General features: G+C 63.7%; 2 protein-coding genes across 12 annotated transcripts in view; both read left to right on the top strand.

Moving 5' to 3' along the window:
* The first annotated feature begins 717 nt into the window (after positions 1 to 717).
* CASQ1 (calsequestrin 1) lies at positions 718 to 9,193 on the top strand. 10 transcript variants are annotated; one of them, XM_074529406.1, is made up of 11 exons: positions 826 to 990; positions 1,050 to 1,685; positions 3,576 to 3,660; positions 4,230 to 4,330; positions 4,404 to 4,499; positions 5,697 to 5,767; positions 7,170 to 7,215; positions 7,331 to 7,385; positions 7,462 to 7,562; positions 7,673 to 7,750; positions 8,671 to 9,186. In XM_074529406.1, the coding sequence occupies exons 2-11, from the start codon at positions 1,365 to 1,367 to the stop codon at positions 8,887 to 8,889; spliced, it is 1,173 nt and encodes a 390-aa protein (XP_074385507.1). In that variant the 5' UTR covers positions 826 to 990; positions 1,050 to 1,364; the 3' UTR covers positions 8,890 to 9,186. The 10 variants fall into 10 exon arrangements, with proteins under 10 accessions (XP_074385512.1, XP_074385513.1, XP_074385510.1 ...); XM_074529407.1 differs by having other exon boundaries at positions 854 to 969; XM_074529411.1 differs by having other exon boundaries at positions 718 to 1,685; positions 5,677 to 5,767; positions 8,671 to 8,812.
* PEA15 (proliferation and apoptosis adaptor protein 15) overlaps positions 9,086 to 13,883 on the top strand; it is a 13,305-nt gene continuing 8,507 nt past the window's right edge. Inside the window, exon 1 of one of the 2 annotated variants that reach the window (XR_012577345.1) lies at positions 9,086 to 10,506. The gene's annotated coding sequence lies outside the window, so the exon portion shown is untranslated. The remainder of the gene's footprint in view (positions 10,507 to 13,883) is intronic. The other variant, XM_074529414.1, reaches the window with a different exon arrangement.

Genomic DNA, 13,883 nt, shown 5'->3' with positions numbered 1-13,883 from the left:
CCCCCCAGATTTCCCCCAAATTTCCCCCAAATTCCCTCAAATTCCTCCAAATTCCCCCCAGATTTCCCCCAAATTTTCCACAAATTCCCCCCGAATTTTCCCCTACATTTCCCCCAAATCCCCTCAAATTTTCCCCAAATTTCAGCCTATTTTTCCCCCCAAATCTCTCCTAGATTTACCCCAAATTCCCCCCCACATTTCCTCCAAATTCTCCCGGATTTTTCCCCAAATTTCCCCCTAAATTTTCCCCAAATTCCCACAAATTTCCCCCAACTGTTCCCTAAAGCCCCCCAAATTTCCCCAAAATTCCTCCAAATTCCTTCAAATTTTCCCCAAATTCCCACAAATTCCCCTCCAAATTTTCCCCCAAATTTTCGCCCAAATTCCTTCCAAATTCCTCCAAATCCACCCCAAATTTCCCCCAAATTCCCCCCGAATTTTCCCCAAATTCCCCTCAGATTTTCTCTAAATTTCCCCCCAATGTCCCCTCGGTGTCCCCATGGGGGGGTCCCCTCTATTTTTAGCGCCCCCCTCCCCCCCCCGGATCCTCTTTCCCTTCTCAAAAAGGAGAGGGAAGGGAGGGGGGGACACTTGGGGACATTGGGGACATTTGGGGACAGACGGACAGTGGGGTCGGGCTGAGCCTCTGTCACTCCCCCAAGCCGGGGTAGTGGCAGTGCCACCGTCCCGCTGCGGCCCTGGGAGGTGACACCGCGTCCGTCTGTCCCCTCCGTGTCCGTCTGTCCCCGCCGTGTCCGTCTGTCCCCTCCGTGTCCGTCTGTCCCCGCCGTGTCCCCTCCCGCCGCCGGAAGGGGCTGGCGCTGTCGCCGTGTCCCCAAGGGGGTCGCCGGAGTCCTTGTGGCCCAGGGGCTGCGTCCGGGCCGGGGACGGGTGTCCGTCTGTCCCCGGGGTCTGTGTGTCTGTCCCCAGGGTCTGTGTGTCCCCAGGGTCCGTCTGTGTGTCCCCAAGGTCTGTCCGTCTGTCCCCAAGGTCTGTCCGTCTGTCCCCAGGGTCTGTGTGTCTGTCCTCAGGGTCTGTGTGTCCCCAAGGTCTGTCCGTCTGTCCCCAGGGTCTGTCTTTCTGTCCCCACGGTGTCTCAGTCCCCTGGCTGTGTCCCTTCCTGTGTCTGTGTGTCCTCGCGTCCGTGTGTCCATCCCTCTGTCCTTGTGTCCATATCCGTGTCCCCGTGTCCCTCTGTCCTCCTGTCCCTCTCCCCCTGTCCCTCTGTCCCCCTGTCCCTTGTCCATCCGTCCCCTGTCCCTCTGTGCGTCCCTGTCCCTGTCCCGTGTCCCTCTGTCCCCCTCTCCGTCTGTCCCCCTGTGTCTCTGTCCGTCCCTGTCCTGTGTCCGTCTGTCCCTGTCCCCATGTCCCCTCTGTGGCTCCTGGCTCTGCTGGCCCTGACCCCGGGGGTCCCGGGGGGTCCCGAGGTTTGTCCCGGTGTCTGTCCCTCTGTCTGTCCCGGTTGTCCCGGTGTCCATCCCGCTGTCAGTCCCGCTGTCTGTCCCGGTTGTCCCGGTGTCTGTCCCGGTCCCGCGCTGCCGCTGCCGGTCCCGGACGGGCTCAGCCGCCTCCGCCCGGTGCCCCCCGGGACCCTCCCGGAGCTGCTCCGGCGCTTCCCGGTGCTGGCGCTGCTGCGGAGCCCCGGGGGCAGCGGGCACCGGGCCCAGGAGCTGCGGGCGCTCGAGGTGCGAACCGGGAGGGACAGCGGGGGTGGCACTGAGGGGACACCAGGGTGGCACTGAGGGGACACCAGGGTGGCACTGAGGGGACACCAGGGGTGGCACTGAGGAGACACCGAGCTGTTCCCGGTGCTGGCGTTGCCCTGGGGACACCGGGAGGAGCTGGGAGGGACTGGGCAAATATCGGGGACACTGAGAGACAGTGGGGACACCGAGGGGACATTGGGGACAATGAGAGGCACTGGGGGACATTGAGGGGGCACTGGGAGGGAACTGGGAGCACTGAGGACACTGGGAGGACATTGGGGGACACTGAGGGGACACTGGGGGACAGTGGGGCACACTGAGAGGCGCTGGGAGCACTGGGAGGGAACTGGGAACACTGGGGACACTGAGAGGACATTGGGGGGACACTGGGAGGGAACTGGAACCACTGAGAGACACTGGGGGACATTGGGAGGACATTGGGGGGGGGCACTGGGGACACTGGAGACAGTGGGCACACCGAGGGGACACTGGGGGACACTGAGGCACTGAGGACACTGGGAGGACACTGGGGGGACACTGAGAGGCACTGGGGACACTGGGAGGACATTGGAGGAACACTGGGAGCACTGGGGACACTGTGGGACTCTAGAGGACGCTGAGGGGACACTGGGGGACACTGAGAGGCACTGGGAGCACTGGGAGGGAACTGGGAGCACTGGGAGGGAACTGGGAGCACTGAGGACACTGGGAGGACATTGGGGGACACTGGAGGGACACTCGGGACACTGGGGGGATATCGGAGACACTGGGGACACTGGGGACATTGGGAGGACATTGGGGGACACTGGGGGGATATCGGGGACACTGGAGACACTGGGGACACTGAGGGGACACTGGGGGACAGTGGGGCACACTGAGAGGCGCTGGGAGCACTGGGAGGGAACTGGGAACACTGGGGACACTGAGAGGACATTGGGGGGACACTGGGAGGGAACTGGAACCACTGAGAGACACTGGGGGACATTGGGAGGACATTGGGGGGGGGCACTGGGGACACTGGAGACAGTGGGCACACCGAGGGGACACTGGGGGACACTGAGGCACTGAGGACACTGGGAGGACACTGGGGGGACACTGAGAGGCACTGGGGACACTGGGAGGACATTGGAGGAACACTGGGAGCACTGGGGACACTGTGGGACTCTAGAGGACGCTGAGGGGACACTGGGGGACACTGAGAGGCACTGGGAGCACTGGGAGGGAACTGGGAGCACTGGGAGGGAACTGGGAGCACTGAGGACACTGGGAGGACATTGGGGGACACTGGAGGGACACTCGGGACACTGGGGGGATATCGGAGACACTGGGGACACTGGGGACATTGGGAGGGCACTGGGGACACTGAGAGGACATTGGAGGGACACTGGGAGCACTGGGGACACTGGGAGGACATTGGAGGGACACTGGGAGCACTGGGGACACTGTGGGACTCTAGAGGACGCTGAGGGGACACTGGGGGACACTGAGAGGCGCTGGGAGCACTGGGAGGGAACTGGGAGCACTGGGGACATTGGGAGGACATTGGGGGACACTGGAGGGACACTTGGGGACACTGGAGGGATATCGGAGACACTGGGGACACTGGGAGGGCACTGGGGACACTGAGGGGCACTGGGAGGACACTGGGGAGGTACTGGGGGAATACTGGGGACACTCGGGGACACTGAGAGACACTGGGGACATTGGGAGGACATTGGGGGACACTGGGGGGATATTGGGGTCACTGGGGGGCCCTGGGGGTTACTGGAGACACTGGGGACACTAAGGGGACACTGAGGGGACACTGAGGGGACACAGCGGGTCCCACAGGGAGGGTGGCAGGTCCCCATCCGTGTCCCCTCCCCCCAGCTGGTGGCGCAGGCTCTGGAGCCCCGCGGGGTCGGGTTCGGGATCGTGGACACGGACACGGAGCCGGAGCTGGCCCGGGAGTGGGGTACGGGGACCCCGGGGACACCCCGAGACCCCTGAGACCCCCAGGGACACCCAGGGACCCCCGAGACCCCCTGGGCTGGGACCCCGCGGGAACCCCAAATGGGCCCAGGGATCCCCTGGGACCCCCCAAATGGGCACAGGGACACCCCCAGTGACACCTGGGTCACCCCACGGTGGGCACAGGGACCCCCAAATGGGACCCAGGGACCCCCAGACTGTGCCCAGGCACCCCATGAGACCCCCAAACCAGACCCAGGGACCCCCAAATCTCACCCAGGAGCCTCATGGGACCCCCAGACTGAGCCCAGGGACCTCTAAGCCAGACCCAGGGACCCCCAAACCAGGTCCAGGGGCCTCATGGGACCCCCAAACCAGACCCAGGAACACCCTGACTGGACCCAGGGACCCCCAAACCAGGCCCAGAGACCCTCAAGCTGTGCCCAGGAACCTCATGGGATCCCCCAAACCAGGCCCAGGAACACCATGAGATCCCCAAATCGGGTTCAGGGATCCCCAAACCGCCACCCACCCCCCCCCCCATTGTGTCCCCACGCCCCCCCGTGTCCCCAGGGCTGGCGGGCCGCTGGCGCCTGGCGCTGCTGAGGGGACACTCGGTGACAGAGTACCCGGGGGAGCTGGCGGTGCCAGCGCTGCTGCGCTTCCTGAGCCAGGTGAGACCCCCCCAAAACCCCCAGAGCCACCCCCAGACCCTGGGGACAGCCCAGAGCCCCCCTTGAATTCCAGGGGACCCCTCCCCAGGTGCTGCCCCAGCAGCTCCGGGACTTTGGGGACATCGAGGAGGAGCCCGAAGGCACCGGGGACTGCTGGGGACAGCGCAGGGTGTGTGGGGACAGCCGGGTGTCACTGTCACACCTGGGTGTCACCTGTGTCACCTGGGTGTCCCAATTCCCAATCCTCAATCCCATTCCCTGTTCCCCAATCCCCCAATTCTCCATCCCCCATTTCCCGTTCCCAGTTCCCCATTCCCATTCCCAATCCCCTAATCCCAATTCCCATTCCCCATTCCCAATCCCCATTTCCTCTTCCCAGCTCCCAATGCCTCAGTTCCCCATTCTCATCCCCGGTTCCCAGTTCCCATTCCCAGTTCCCCCATTCCCCATTCCCAGTTCCCATTCCCTGTTCCCGGTCCACCATTCCCAATTCCCCAAATCCTCATTCCCATTCCCAATCCCCAGTTCCCCATTCCCAGTTCCCATTCCCAGTCCCAATCCCAGTCACAGTTCCCCAATGCCAATTCCCAATTCCCAGATCCCCATTCCCATCCCCAGTTCCCATTCGTGTTCCCCATTCCCAGTTCCCCAATCCCCCAATTCTCAATCCCCCAGTTCCCCATTCCCAATCCCCCAATCCCCCAATCCCCATTCCCAATCCCCAATTCCCCAAATCCTCATTCCCAGTTCCCAATCCCCAGTTCCCCATTCCCATTCCCAGTTCCCATTCCCAGTTCCCCATTCCCAATCCCCCAGTTCCCCAATGCCAATTCCCAATTCCCAGTTCCCCATTCCCGTCCCCAGTTCCCATTCGTGTTCCCCATTCCCAGTTCCCCAATCCCCCAATTCTCAATCCCCCAGTTCCCCATTCCCATTCCCAATCCCCCAATCCCCATTCCCAATTCCCCAAATCCTCATTCCCAGTTCCCATTCCCAGTTCCCCATTCCCAATCCCAGTCACAGTTCCCCAATGCCAGTTCCCAATCCCAGTTCCCCAATCCCCCAATTCTCAATCCCCCATTCCCAGTTCCCCATTCCCCAGTCCCAATCCCAGTCCCAATTCCCCAATCCCACCATCCCCCATTCCCCAATTCCCATTTCCAGTTCCCAGTTCCCAATTCCAGTTCCCTGTCTCGAATCCCCCAGTCCCAGTTCCCCAGTCCCCAATCCCAATTCCCTGTTCCCGAATCCCAATCCCCTCATCCAAATCCCATTCCCAATCCCCCAGTTCCCAGTTCCCCATTCCCAATCCCCCAGTTCCCATTCCCCTTTCCAAATTCTCCCAGTTTCCTCCATCCCCCCTCAGCCTTCCAGTCCTTCATCATCACCCGGCGCTTCCACCCCTCCCTCCTCTTCCTCGCCACATTCAACCCCCAGGTGAGTCCAGGGGGTGCTGGAGGGGCTGAGTGACCCCTGGGATCCCCTGGGACCCCCCAAAATCCCAAAATTCCCCCAAAAATCTCCTCAAAAATCCCCCCAAATTCCCCGTTTCAGGCAGCGCTGGGGCTGGGCCTGGAGCGGCCCCGGAGCTTTGGGGGGGCCCTGGGGTCCCCACCCCAAGGGACCCCTCCCCAAACTGGGGGGCACGGAGTGGGGGGCGCAGGGAAACAGGCAGGGGGTTGCCATGGAAACGGGATGCTGAGAGGAGGAGTGTGCTATGGGAAGCGGTTGCTATGGGGATGGAGTTTCCATGGGGATGTGGTTGCCATGGGGATGTGGTTGCCATGAGATGTGGTTGCCATGGGGACAGGTTGCCATGAGAAGAGGTCACTATGGGGTGGTGGTTGCTATGGGGACGTGGTTACTATGGGATGTGGTTACTATGGAGATGTGGTTGCTATAGGAATAAGTTGCTATGGGGACATGGTTGCTATGAGAGGAGGTCACTGTGGGGTGGTGGTTGCTATGGGGACATGGTTGCCATGGGGATGGTTGCCGCAGGAATAGGTTGCCATGGCAAGATGGTTGCCATGGGGATCCAGTTGCCATGGCGATGTGGTTGCCCTGGGAGATGGTTGCCCTGGGAACAAGTTGCCATGGGGATGTGGTTGCTATGGGGATCCAGTTGCCCTGGGGGATGATTGCCACGGGTAATGGTTGCCAAGGGAGATGGTTGCCATGGGGATCCAGTTGCCATGGCGATGTGGTTGCCCTGGGAACAAGTTGCCATGGGGATGTGGTTGCCATGGGGATCCGGTTGCCCTGGAAGATGATTGCCAAGGGTAATGGTTGCCAAGGGAGATGGTTGCCACGGGCAATGATTACCATGGGGATCCGGTTGCCATGGGGATGTGGTTGCCATGGAAACAGCCGATTCTCACCCCCCCACCCCATCTCGCCCCTCTCCTTTTCCCACGGCGGCCTCGGGGGTCGCCCCCGCCGGTCTGGGGAGACTGCCCTGCCCCGGGGGGGTCCCGGGGGGGTCCCGGGGAGGGGTCGGGGGCTCTATCGGGCCCCCCCCGCGCCGGGCAGGGTTAAAGCCCCGGGTGCTGCCGGGAGATTCCCGCCTTTAATCCCCCCCGGATCATCCCCCCCCCCCGCCGCGGCCTCAATCCCGGTGACAGCGGGACCCCCCAGCCCCCCCCCCAGGGCGGTGACACCGGGGGGGTCCTGAGGGGAGGGGGCTCATCCCCGGCACCCCCTCCCCATTCCCGCCTGCTCTGCCCCCTCCCCAATCTGAGGGGCTCAAGCAGCACTCGGGGAAGGGGGGGGGGGGCAGCGTCTCATTGGGAGGGGGGTGAAATCTGGGGGTCCCCTCACCCTCCCCAAACCCCCCCAGGGCCCCTCTGCGGCAACTCAGAGCTCAGAGCACGGCCGGGAGCTGGGTGAGTGCGGGGGGGTCCCGCCATCCCCCCCCCAGTGACCCCCAAACCTCGGGGACACCCGGGGGACACTCGGGGGACACTCGGGGACACCCCCACGTCACCGTGACCCCCCCAGGAGGACGCCATGCTCGGGACCCCCATCGTGGCCTTCGCCGTGGGGGATGATCCTGGTGAGGACGGGCGGGAAGGGAATTTGGGGGTCCGGGGGGGGTCCAGCCCCCCCTGACCCTCCCCTGTGCCCCCCAGATGGGTTCGAGTTCGTGGAGACCCTCAGGGAGGTGGCCCAGGACAGGAGGGACCAGCCCGACTTCAGCATCCTCTGGATCGACCCCGGAGATTTCCCGGGGGTAACGGGGAAGGGGAGACCCCCACAGCCCGCCGGGGGTCCCGACCCCTCTGTCCCCTCTGTCCCCTCCCCTGGGACAGGCCCTGACCCCTCTGTCCCCTCTGTCCCCAGCTCGTCCCTATTTGGGAGGACACCTTCGACATCGACCTGTCCCGGCCACAGCTGGGAGTGGTCAATGGCACCGACTTAGTGAGTGTCACCTCTGTGTCACCCCTGTGTCACCTCCGTGTCACCCCGATGTCACCCCCATGGTCAATGGCACCAATCCCATGAGTGACACTTTAGTGTCACCCCAGTGTCACCCCTGTGTTACCCCCATGGTCAATGACACATGAATGTCACCCTAATGTCACCCCCATGTCCCCCTGCGGTCAATGGCACTGACTTAGTGAGTGTCACCTCTGTGTCACTCCAATGTCACCCCCATGGTCAATGACACCAATCCCGTGAGTGTCACTTTAGTGTCACCCCAATGTCACCCCAGTGTCACCCCTGTGGTCAATGGCACCGGCCCCCTAATTGTCACCCCTGTGTCACCCCCATGGTCAATGACACATGAGTGTCACCCTAATGTCACCCTCGTGTCACCCCTGTGGTCAATGGCACCGACCCTGTGAGTGTCACCTCAGTGTCACCCCAAAATCATCCCTGTGTCCCCCTGTGGTCAATGGCACCGACCCCATGAGTGTCACCCCTACAGTGTCCCCTACAGCTGGTGTCACCCCAATATCACCCCAGTGTCACTCCTGTGGTCAACATCACTGACCACGTGAGTGTCACTCCTCCATGGTGTCCCCCAAGCCCTCTGTCACGTCAATGTCACCCCCCCTGTCACCCCCATGGCCAATGGCACTGACCATGTGAGTGTCACCCTCCCACCATGTCATCCACACTCTGTGTCACCTCAAGGTCACACCCATGTCACCCCCGTGTCACCCCTGTGGTCAATGGCACCAACCCCATGAGTGTCACCTCAGTATCACCCCATTGTCACCCCCGTGTTACCTCAGTGTCACCCCCGTGTCACCCCAAAGCTCAATGGCACTGACCCCATGAGTGTCACCCCCCCGGTGTCCCCACGTGTCCCTTCTGTCCCCCCGTGTCCCCAGGCCAGCAGCGTGTGGCTGGACATGGAGGATGAGGAGGATCTGCCGGGACCTGAGGAGGTCCTGGAGTGGCTCCAGGAGGTGCTGGAGGGGGACACCGGGGATGGTGAGGATGAAGAGGATGACGATGATGATGACGATGAAGATTATGACGATCATGATGATGAAGATGAAGACGATGAAGAAGATGAAGATGATGATGATGAAGTCGATGCTGACTGACAACAATGACAACAATGATGATGGTGACAATGATGATGAAGATGACGGCATTGACAATGATGGCAATGATGATGATGATGATGATGATGATGAAGTTGATGATGCTGACTGACAACGACAATGACAACAATGATGAAGATGACAGCAATGACGGTGATGACAATGACGATGTTGATGACAATGACAACAACTGACAATGATGATGATGATGACAATAATTAACAATGATGACAATGACAATGATGATGACAATGATGGTGACAATGACAACAACGACAATGACGACGACAATGACGATGATGATGACATTGATGATGACGATGATGATGATGATGATGATGATGATGATGACATGGATGATGATGGTGACAATGACAATCATGATAATGATGAAAACAGTGACAATGATGATGATGATGATGATGATGATGATGATGATGATGATGACGATGATGATGACCAGACCATATCCCCAGAGGACCAGGCAGTGTCCCCAGGGAAAGGGAATCCCTGTGTGAAATCCCTGGATGGGATCCCTCAGACAAGGTTCCCATGGGAGATCCCAGTGAGAGATCCCAGTATGGGATCCCTGTTCCCGATCCCAGTGCCAGATCACAGCGTAGCATCCCTGCTCCAGATCCCAGTTCGGAATCCCATTACCAGATCCCAGTATGGGATACCAACTGCAGATCTCTAAAGCAGATCCCAGTTTGGAATCCCAATATGGGATCCCATTAATAGATCCCAATACTACATCTCAGTATGGGATCCCAATACCAGCTCCCAGTACCAGATCCCAGAGTGGGATCCCATTATTAGATTCCAGTATGGGATCCCTGCTCCAGATCCCAGTATGGAATCTCATTACCAGATCCCAGTGCCAGATCCCAGAATGGCATCCCAATGCCAGATCCCAATGCCAGATCCCACTTTGGAATCCCAGTGTGAGATCCCATTAGTTGATGCCACTGCCAGATCCCAGTATGGAATCTGAGCTGCAGATCCCAATACCTGATCCCAGATCCCAGACTGGGGTCCCTGCTCCAGATCCCAGAATGGGATCCCATTACCAGACCCCAATACCAGATCCCAGAGTGGGATCCCATTACCAGATCCCAATGCCAGATCCCAGCATGAGATCCCTGCTCCACATCCCATTAGCAGATCCCAGTATGGGATCCCATTAGTAGATCCCATGACCAGATCCCTGCTCCAGATCCCAGGATGGGATCCCACTACCAGACCCCAATACCGGATCCCAGAGTGGGATCCCTGCTCCACATCCCAGTTTGGAATCCCAGTATGGGATCCCAGGGTGGATCCCTGCTCCCGCTCCCCTCCCGGGGCCCGGTGTGACACTGTCCCCCTTGTCCCCCCCTTGTCCCCCTCTGTCCCCCCCATCCCGGCCGGTGACACCGCGGGGACCCCAAATCTCGCCCGCGGGGGACCCTGGGCAGTGGGGGGAGGGCGGGGCGGCTCCTCCCGCCTGACCCCGCCCCTCTAAGCCCCTCCCCCTAGGACCCCGCCCCGTTAAGCCCCGCCCACCCCCTCTCCCAGCGGCGGCACCGAGAGCCCGAGCGGCGGCACCGGCACCGGCACCGGCAGCGACCGCGGCCGGTAAGTGCGGGCAGGGAGGGGGGGCACCGGAGCCACCGAGCGACCCCCGGCCCCACCGGCGGCCCCGCGGCCGCACTGGCACCGGATGGACCCCGCGGCCGCCGCCTCCATCCGCTCCCGGCGCCGCTCCCGGGGCCGCTCCCGGTTCCGCTCCCGGTTCCGTTCCCGGTGCTTTCCAGCGGCCCGGACTGCGATGCTGCCCCCCCCCCCTCCCGTTCTATGTGACCCCCCCGCCCCACCGAGCATCCCCCGCGCTCCCTGATGCCCCCGCGGCGGGCAGGAAGGGGTTAACGGTGCCGGGGGTCCCGGTCGGGCTCTCCCGGTTCCCCCCCGCTCTGCCCCGGTGCCCCCCATCCCCCCCCTTTCACTTCCCGTTTCGCTGCCGGGGGGCTCGAACCCGTGACACGATGGGGGGGGGGGACACTCGGTGGCTCTCGGGGCCCACGCGGGACGCGGGACCCGCCACCCCCCCCCCCTCCGTGTCGCCGTGTCGCTGTCCCCGCCACCCCCCGTGTCCCGGTCCCGGTCCCCGTTCCCATCCCGGTCCCGTTTCCCATCCCGTTCCCCACGCGGGACACGGGGCCCTTTTCGCCCCCCCGCCCCACCCGTGCCCCCCCCGCGCTGTCCCCGCGCGCTCCCGGTCCCGTCCCGTGCCCGCGGTGCCGCCCAGTGCTCCCAGTACCGCCCGGTACCGCCCGGGACCGGCGTGAACCCCCCGGGACCCCCCAAAAACGCTTTTGGGGACATCACGGGTGGGCGCGGGGGGGGTCACGCGCCGCCAGCGGGGCCAGACTGGAACCGAACTGGGACCGAACTGGGACCGAACTGGGCCGCGGGAGGCGCCGCTTCCGCATCCCCGCGCCGGGACCGGGCGGGGGCCCCGAAAGGGACCGGGACAGGAACGGGGGGGCGGGGAGGGGTCCCGGGACTCATCGCCCCCCCAACCCCACCCGTGCCCCGTCCCACGGAGCGGCCCCCGCGTGGGGAAACTGAGGCACGAGCTGGGGGGGGAAGGATCGAGCCCAGCTGTGCCCCAGCTGTGCCCCAGATGTGCCCGGGGATGCTGCGGCCGCCGGGCAGGGCGGGACCCCGCGACACGCGTGGGACCCTCAGGACACCGGGGCGGGACAGGAGGGTGGCAGTGGGGCAGGGCGGGGCCGCGGGGGGGGCACAGCCGTGTCCGTGGGTCCGAGCCGTGTCCGTGGGTCCGGAGCAGTGTTCGTGGGGCCGAGCTGTGTCCGTGGGGTCGGGAGTGGACAGTGGGATCAGGGCCGTGTCCGTGGGTCAGGGCCGTGTCCGTGTGTCCATGGGGCCGGACAGTGGGGTCAGGGCCGTGTCCGTGGGTCCGAACGGTGTCCGTGGGGCCGGACAGTGGGGTCGGGGCCATGTCTGTGGGTCCGGGGCCGTGTCCGTGTGTCTGTGGGGCCGGACAGTGGGGTCAGGGCCGTGTCCATGGGTCAGGGTCGTGTCCGTGTGTCCGGGCCGTGTCCGTGGGGCCGGACACTCGGATCAGGGCCGTGTCCGTGGCTCCGGGCCGTGTCCGTGGGGCCGGACAGTGGGGTCAGGGCCGTGTCCGTGGGTCAAGGCCGTGCCTCGCATTCCGGGGGGGCCCGGGGGGGCCGGCGGCGGCCGCGCCGCTCCCCGAGGCACAAAGGGCCCCTTGTCCCCCACGCTGCGTGGGGGGGGCTCGTGGGGGACCCTCCCCCCGCCTCCCGCTCTCCCCACCCCCCCCCAAAAACCCCAAAAACACCCCGAGGGGGGGGGGTGGGCACGGTGGGGGGGGGGCACTGATGGCATCGGCGCCCCCCAGACCCCCCCACGGGGGGCACAAAGGCCGGGGGGCTCCGTCCCACCCGTGTCGCGCCCCCCACAAACCGGGATTAACCCACCCGAGCCCCCCGGCCGCCCCACTGAATGGGGCCCAGCGGGGCCACGCCCCTCGTGAATATTCATGAGGCGCTTTGCATGAGAAACGTGAATGGGGCGGGGGGTGTGGGTCCCACGGTGTGGGGGGTGAAATACCCACGACCCCCCCCCCATCGGTGCCATGGGGGGGCTCGGGGGGGTTCGGGCCGTGCCTGGGAACGCGGGAGGGGCGGGAGCGGCGGGGGGGGGGGGGTCCCGGTCCCCGCCCCCCCCCCCCGGAAGGCCCCGTGTCCGGCCGGGGCTGAGTCATGGGCGGCCTTAAAGGGGCCGCGCACCGGACAGGGCGGGGGAGGGGCTGGGGGGGGGATGGGGGAGGGTTTGTGCGTGGGGGGAGGGGCTGGGGGATGGGGGGGGGGATGGGTTTGTTATTGGAGAGGAGCGTGGGGGGGGCGCGGCTGTGCGTGGGGGGGGGGCGTGGGGGGAGCGTCTGTTCATGGGGGGGGAGGGGCTGGGCTGTGGGGGGGGGGGGCGTGGGAAGGTGTCGGTGATGGGGGGGGGGTCTCACGTGGGGGGGGTTGTTTACCGAGCGCTGTCACGAGTGGGGGGGGGTTGGGGTGGGGGTTTTGTGGGGGGGGCGTTGTTTACGAGGAGTCACGAGTGGGGGGGAGGGGACACAGAGACGTGGCCGTGCCCCCCCCCCCCACAACGAGGGTCCGATCCCACCCCCCCCATGGGTGCGGGGTGGGGGGGGGGGAAGGGGCAGGCGGGTGATGCGTTGCCATGGTAACCGCATCCCTGCGTGGGTGGCGGCGTCGCCATGGCAACGGGGACCGGCGGGAGAGGGGGGACAGTGACCCCCCCCCCAAATAACACAGAGAGGGGGGACAGGGGGGATTGGGGGTGAGTGTGCAAAGGGGGGGGTCAGTGTGCAAAGGGGGGGGTCAAAACTTGGGGTGAGTGCGAATTTGGGGGGCATTGTGAATTTGGGGTGAGTGTGCAAAGGGAGGGTCAAAACTTGAGGTGAGTGTGAATTTGGGGGGCATAGGGAATTTGGGGTGAGTGTGCAAAGGGGGGGGTCAGTGTGCAAAGAGGGTGAGTGTGAATATGGGGGTCAGTGGAAAGGGGGGCTGAGTGTGCAAAGGGGGGGTCAGATTGTGCAGGGGGGGCTGTGCAAGGGCAGGATGAGTGTGCAAGGGGGGGGGTCAATGTAAAGCCATGGTGTGAGTGTGCAAAGGGGGGGTCACGATTCGGGATGAGTGTGCAGAAGTGGGGGGTCAGTGTGAATCAGGGGTGAGCGTGCAAGGGGGGATCACTGCATTTGGGGTGAGTGTGTAAAAGAGGGGTCACTGTAAATTTGGGATAGGTGTGCAAAGGAGGGGTCACATTTCGGGGTGAGTGTGCAAAAGAGGGGGGTCAGTGTCCTGGGGTGTCACTGGGGATGAGTGTGCAAGGGGGGGTCACTGAATTTGGGGTGAGTGTGTAAAAGAGGGGTCAGTGCAAATTTGGGGTGA

This window comes from Zonotrichia albicollis, chromosome 30, assembly GCF_047830755.1.
Source record: "Zonotrichia albicollis isolate bZonAlb1 chromosome 30, bZonAlb1.hap1, whole genome shotgun sequence".
Taxonomy (NCBI): Eukaryota; Metazoa; Chordata; class Aves; order Passeriformes; family Passerellidae; genus Zonotrichia; species Zonotrichia albicollis.
Note: the sequence above shows the minus strand (reverse complement) of the source record. Positions and strands in the feature narration are given on the sequence as shown.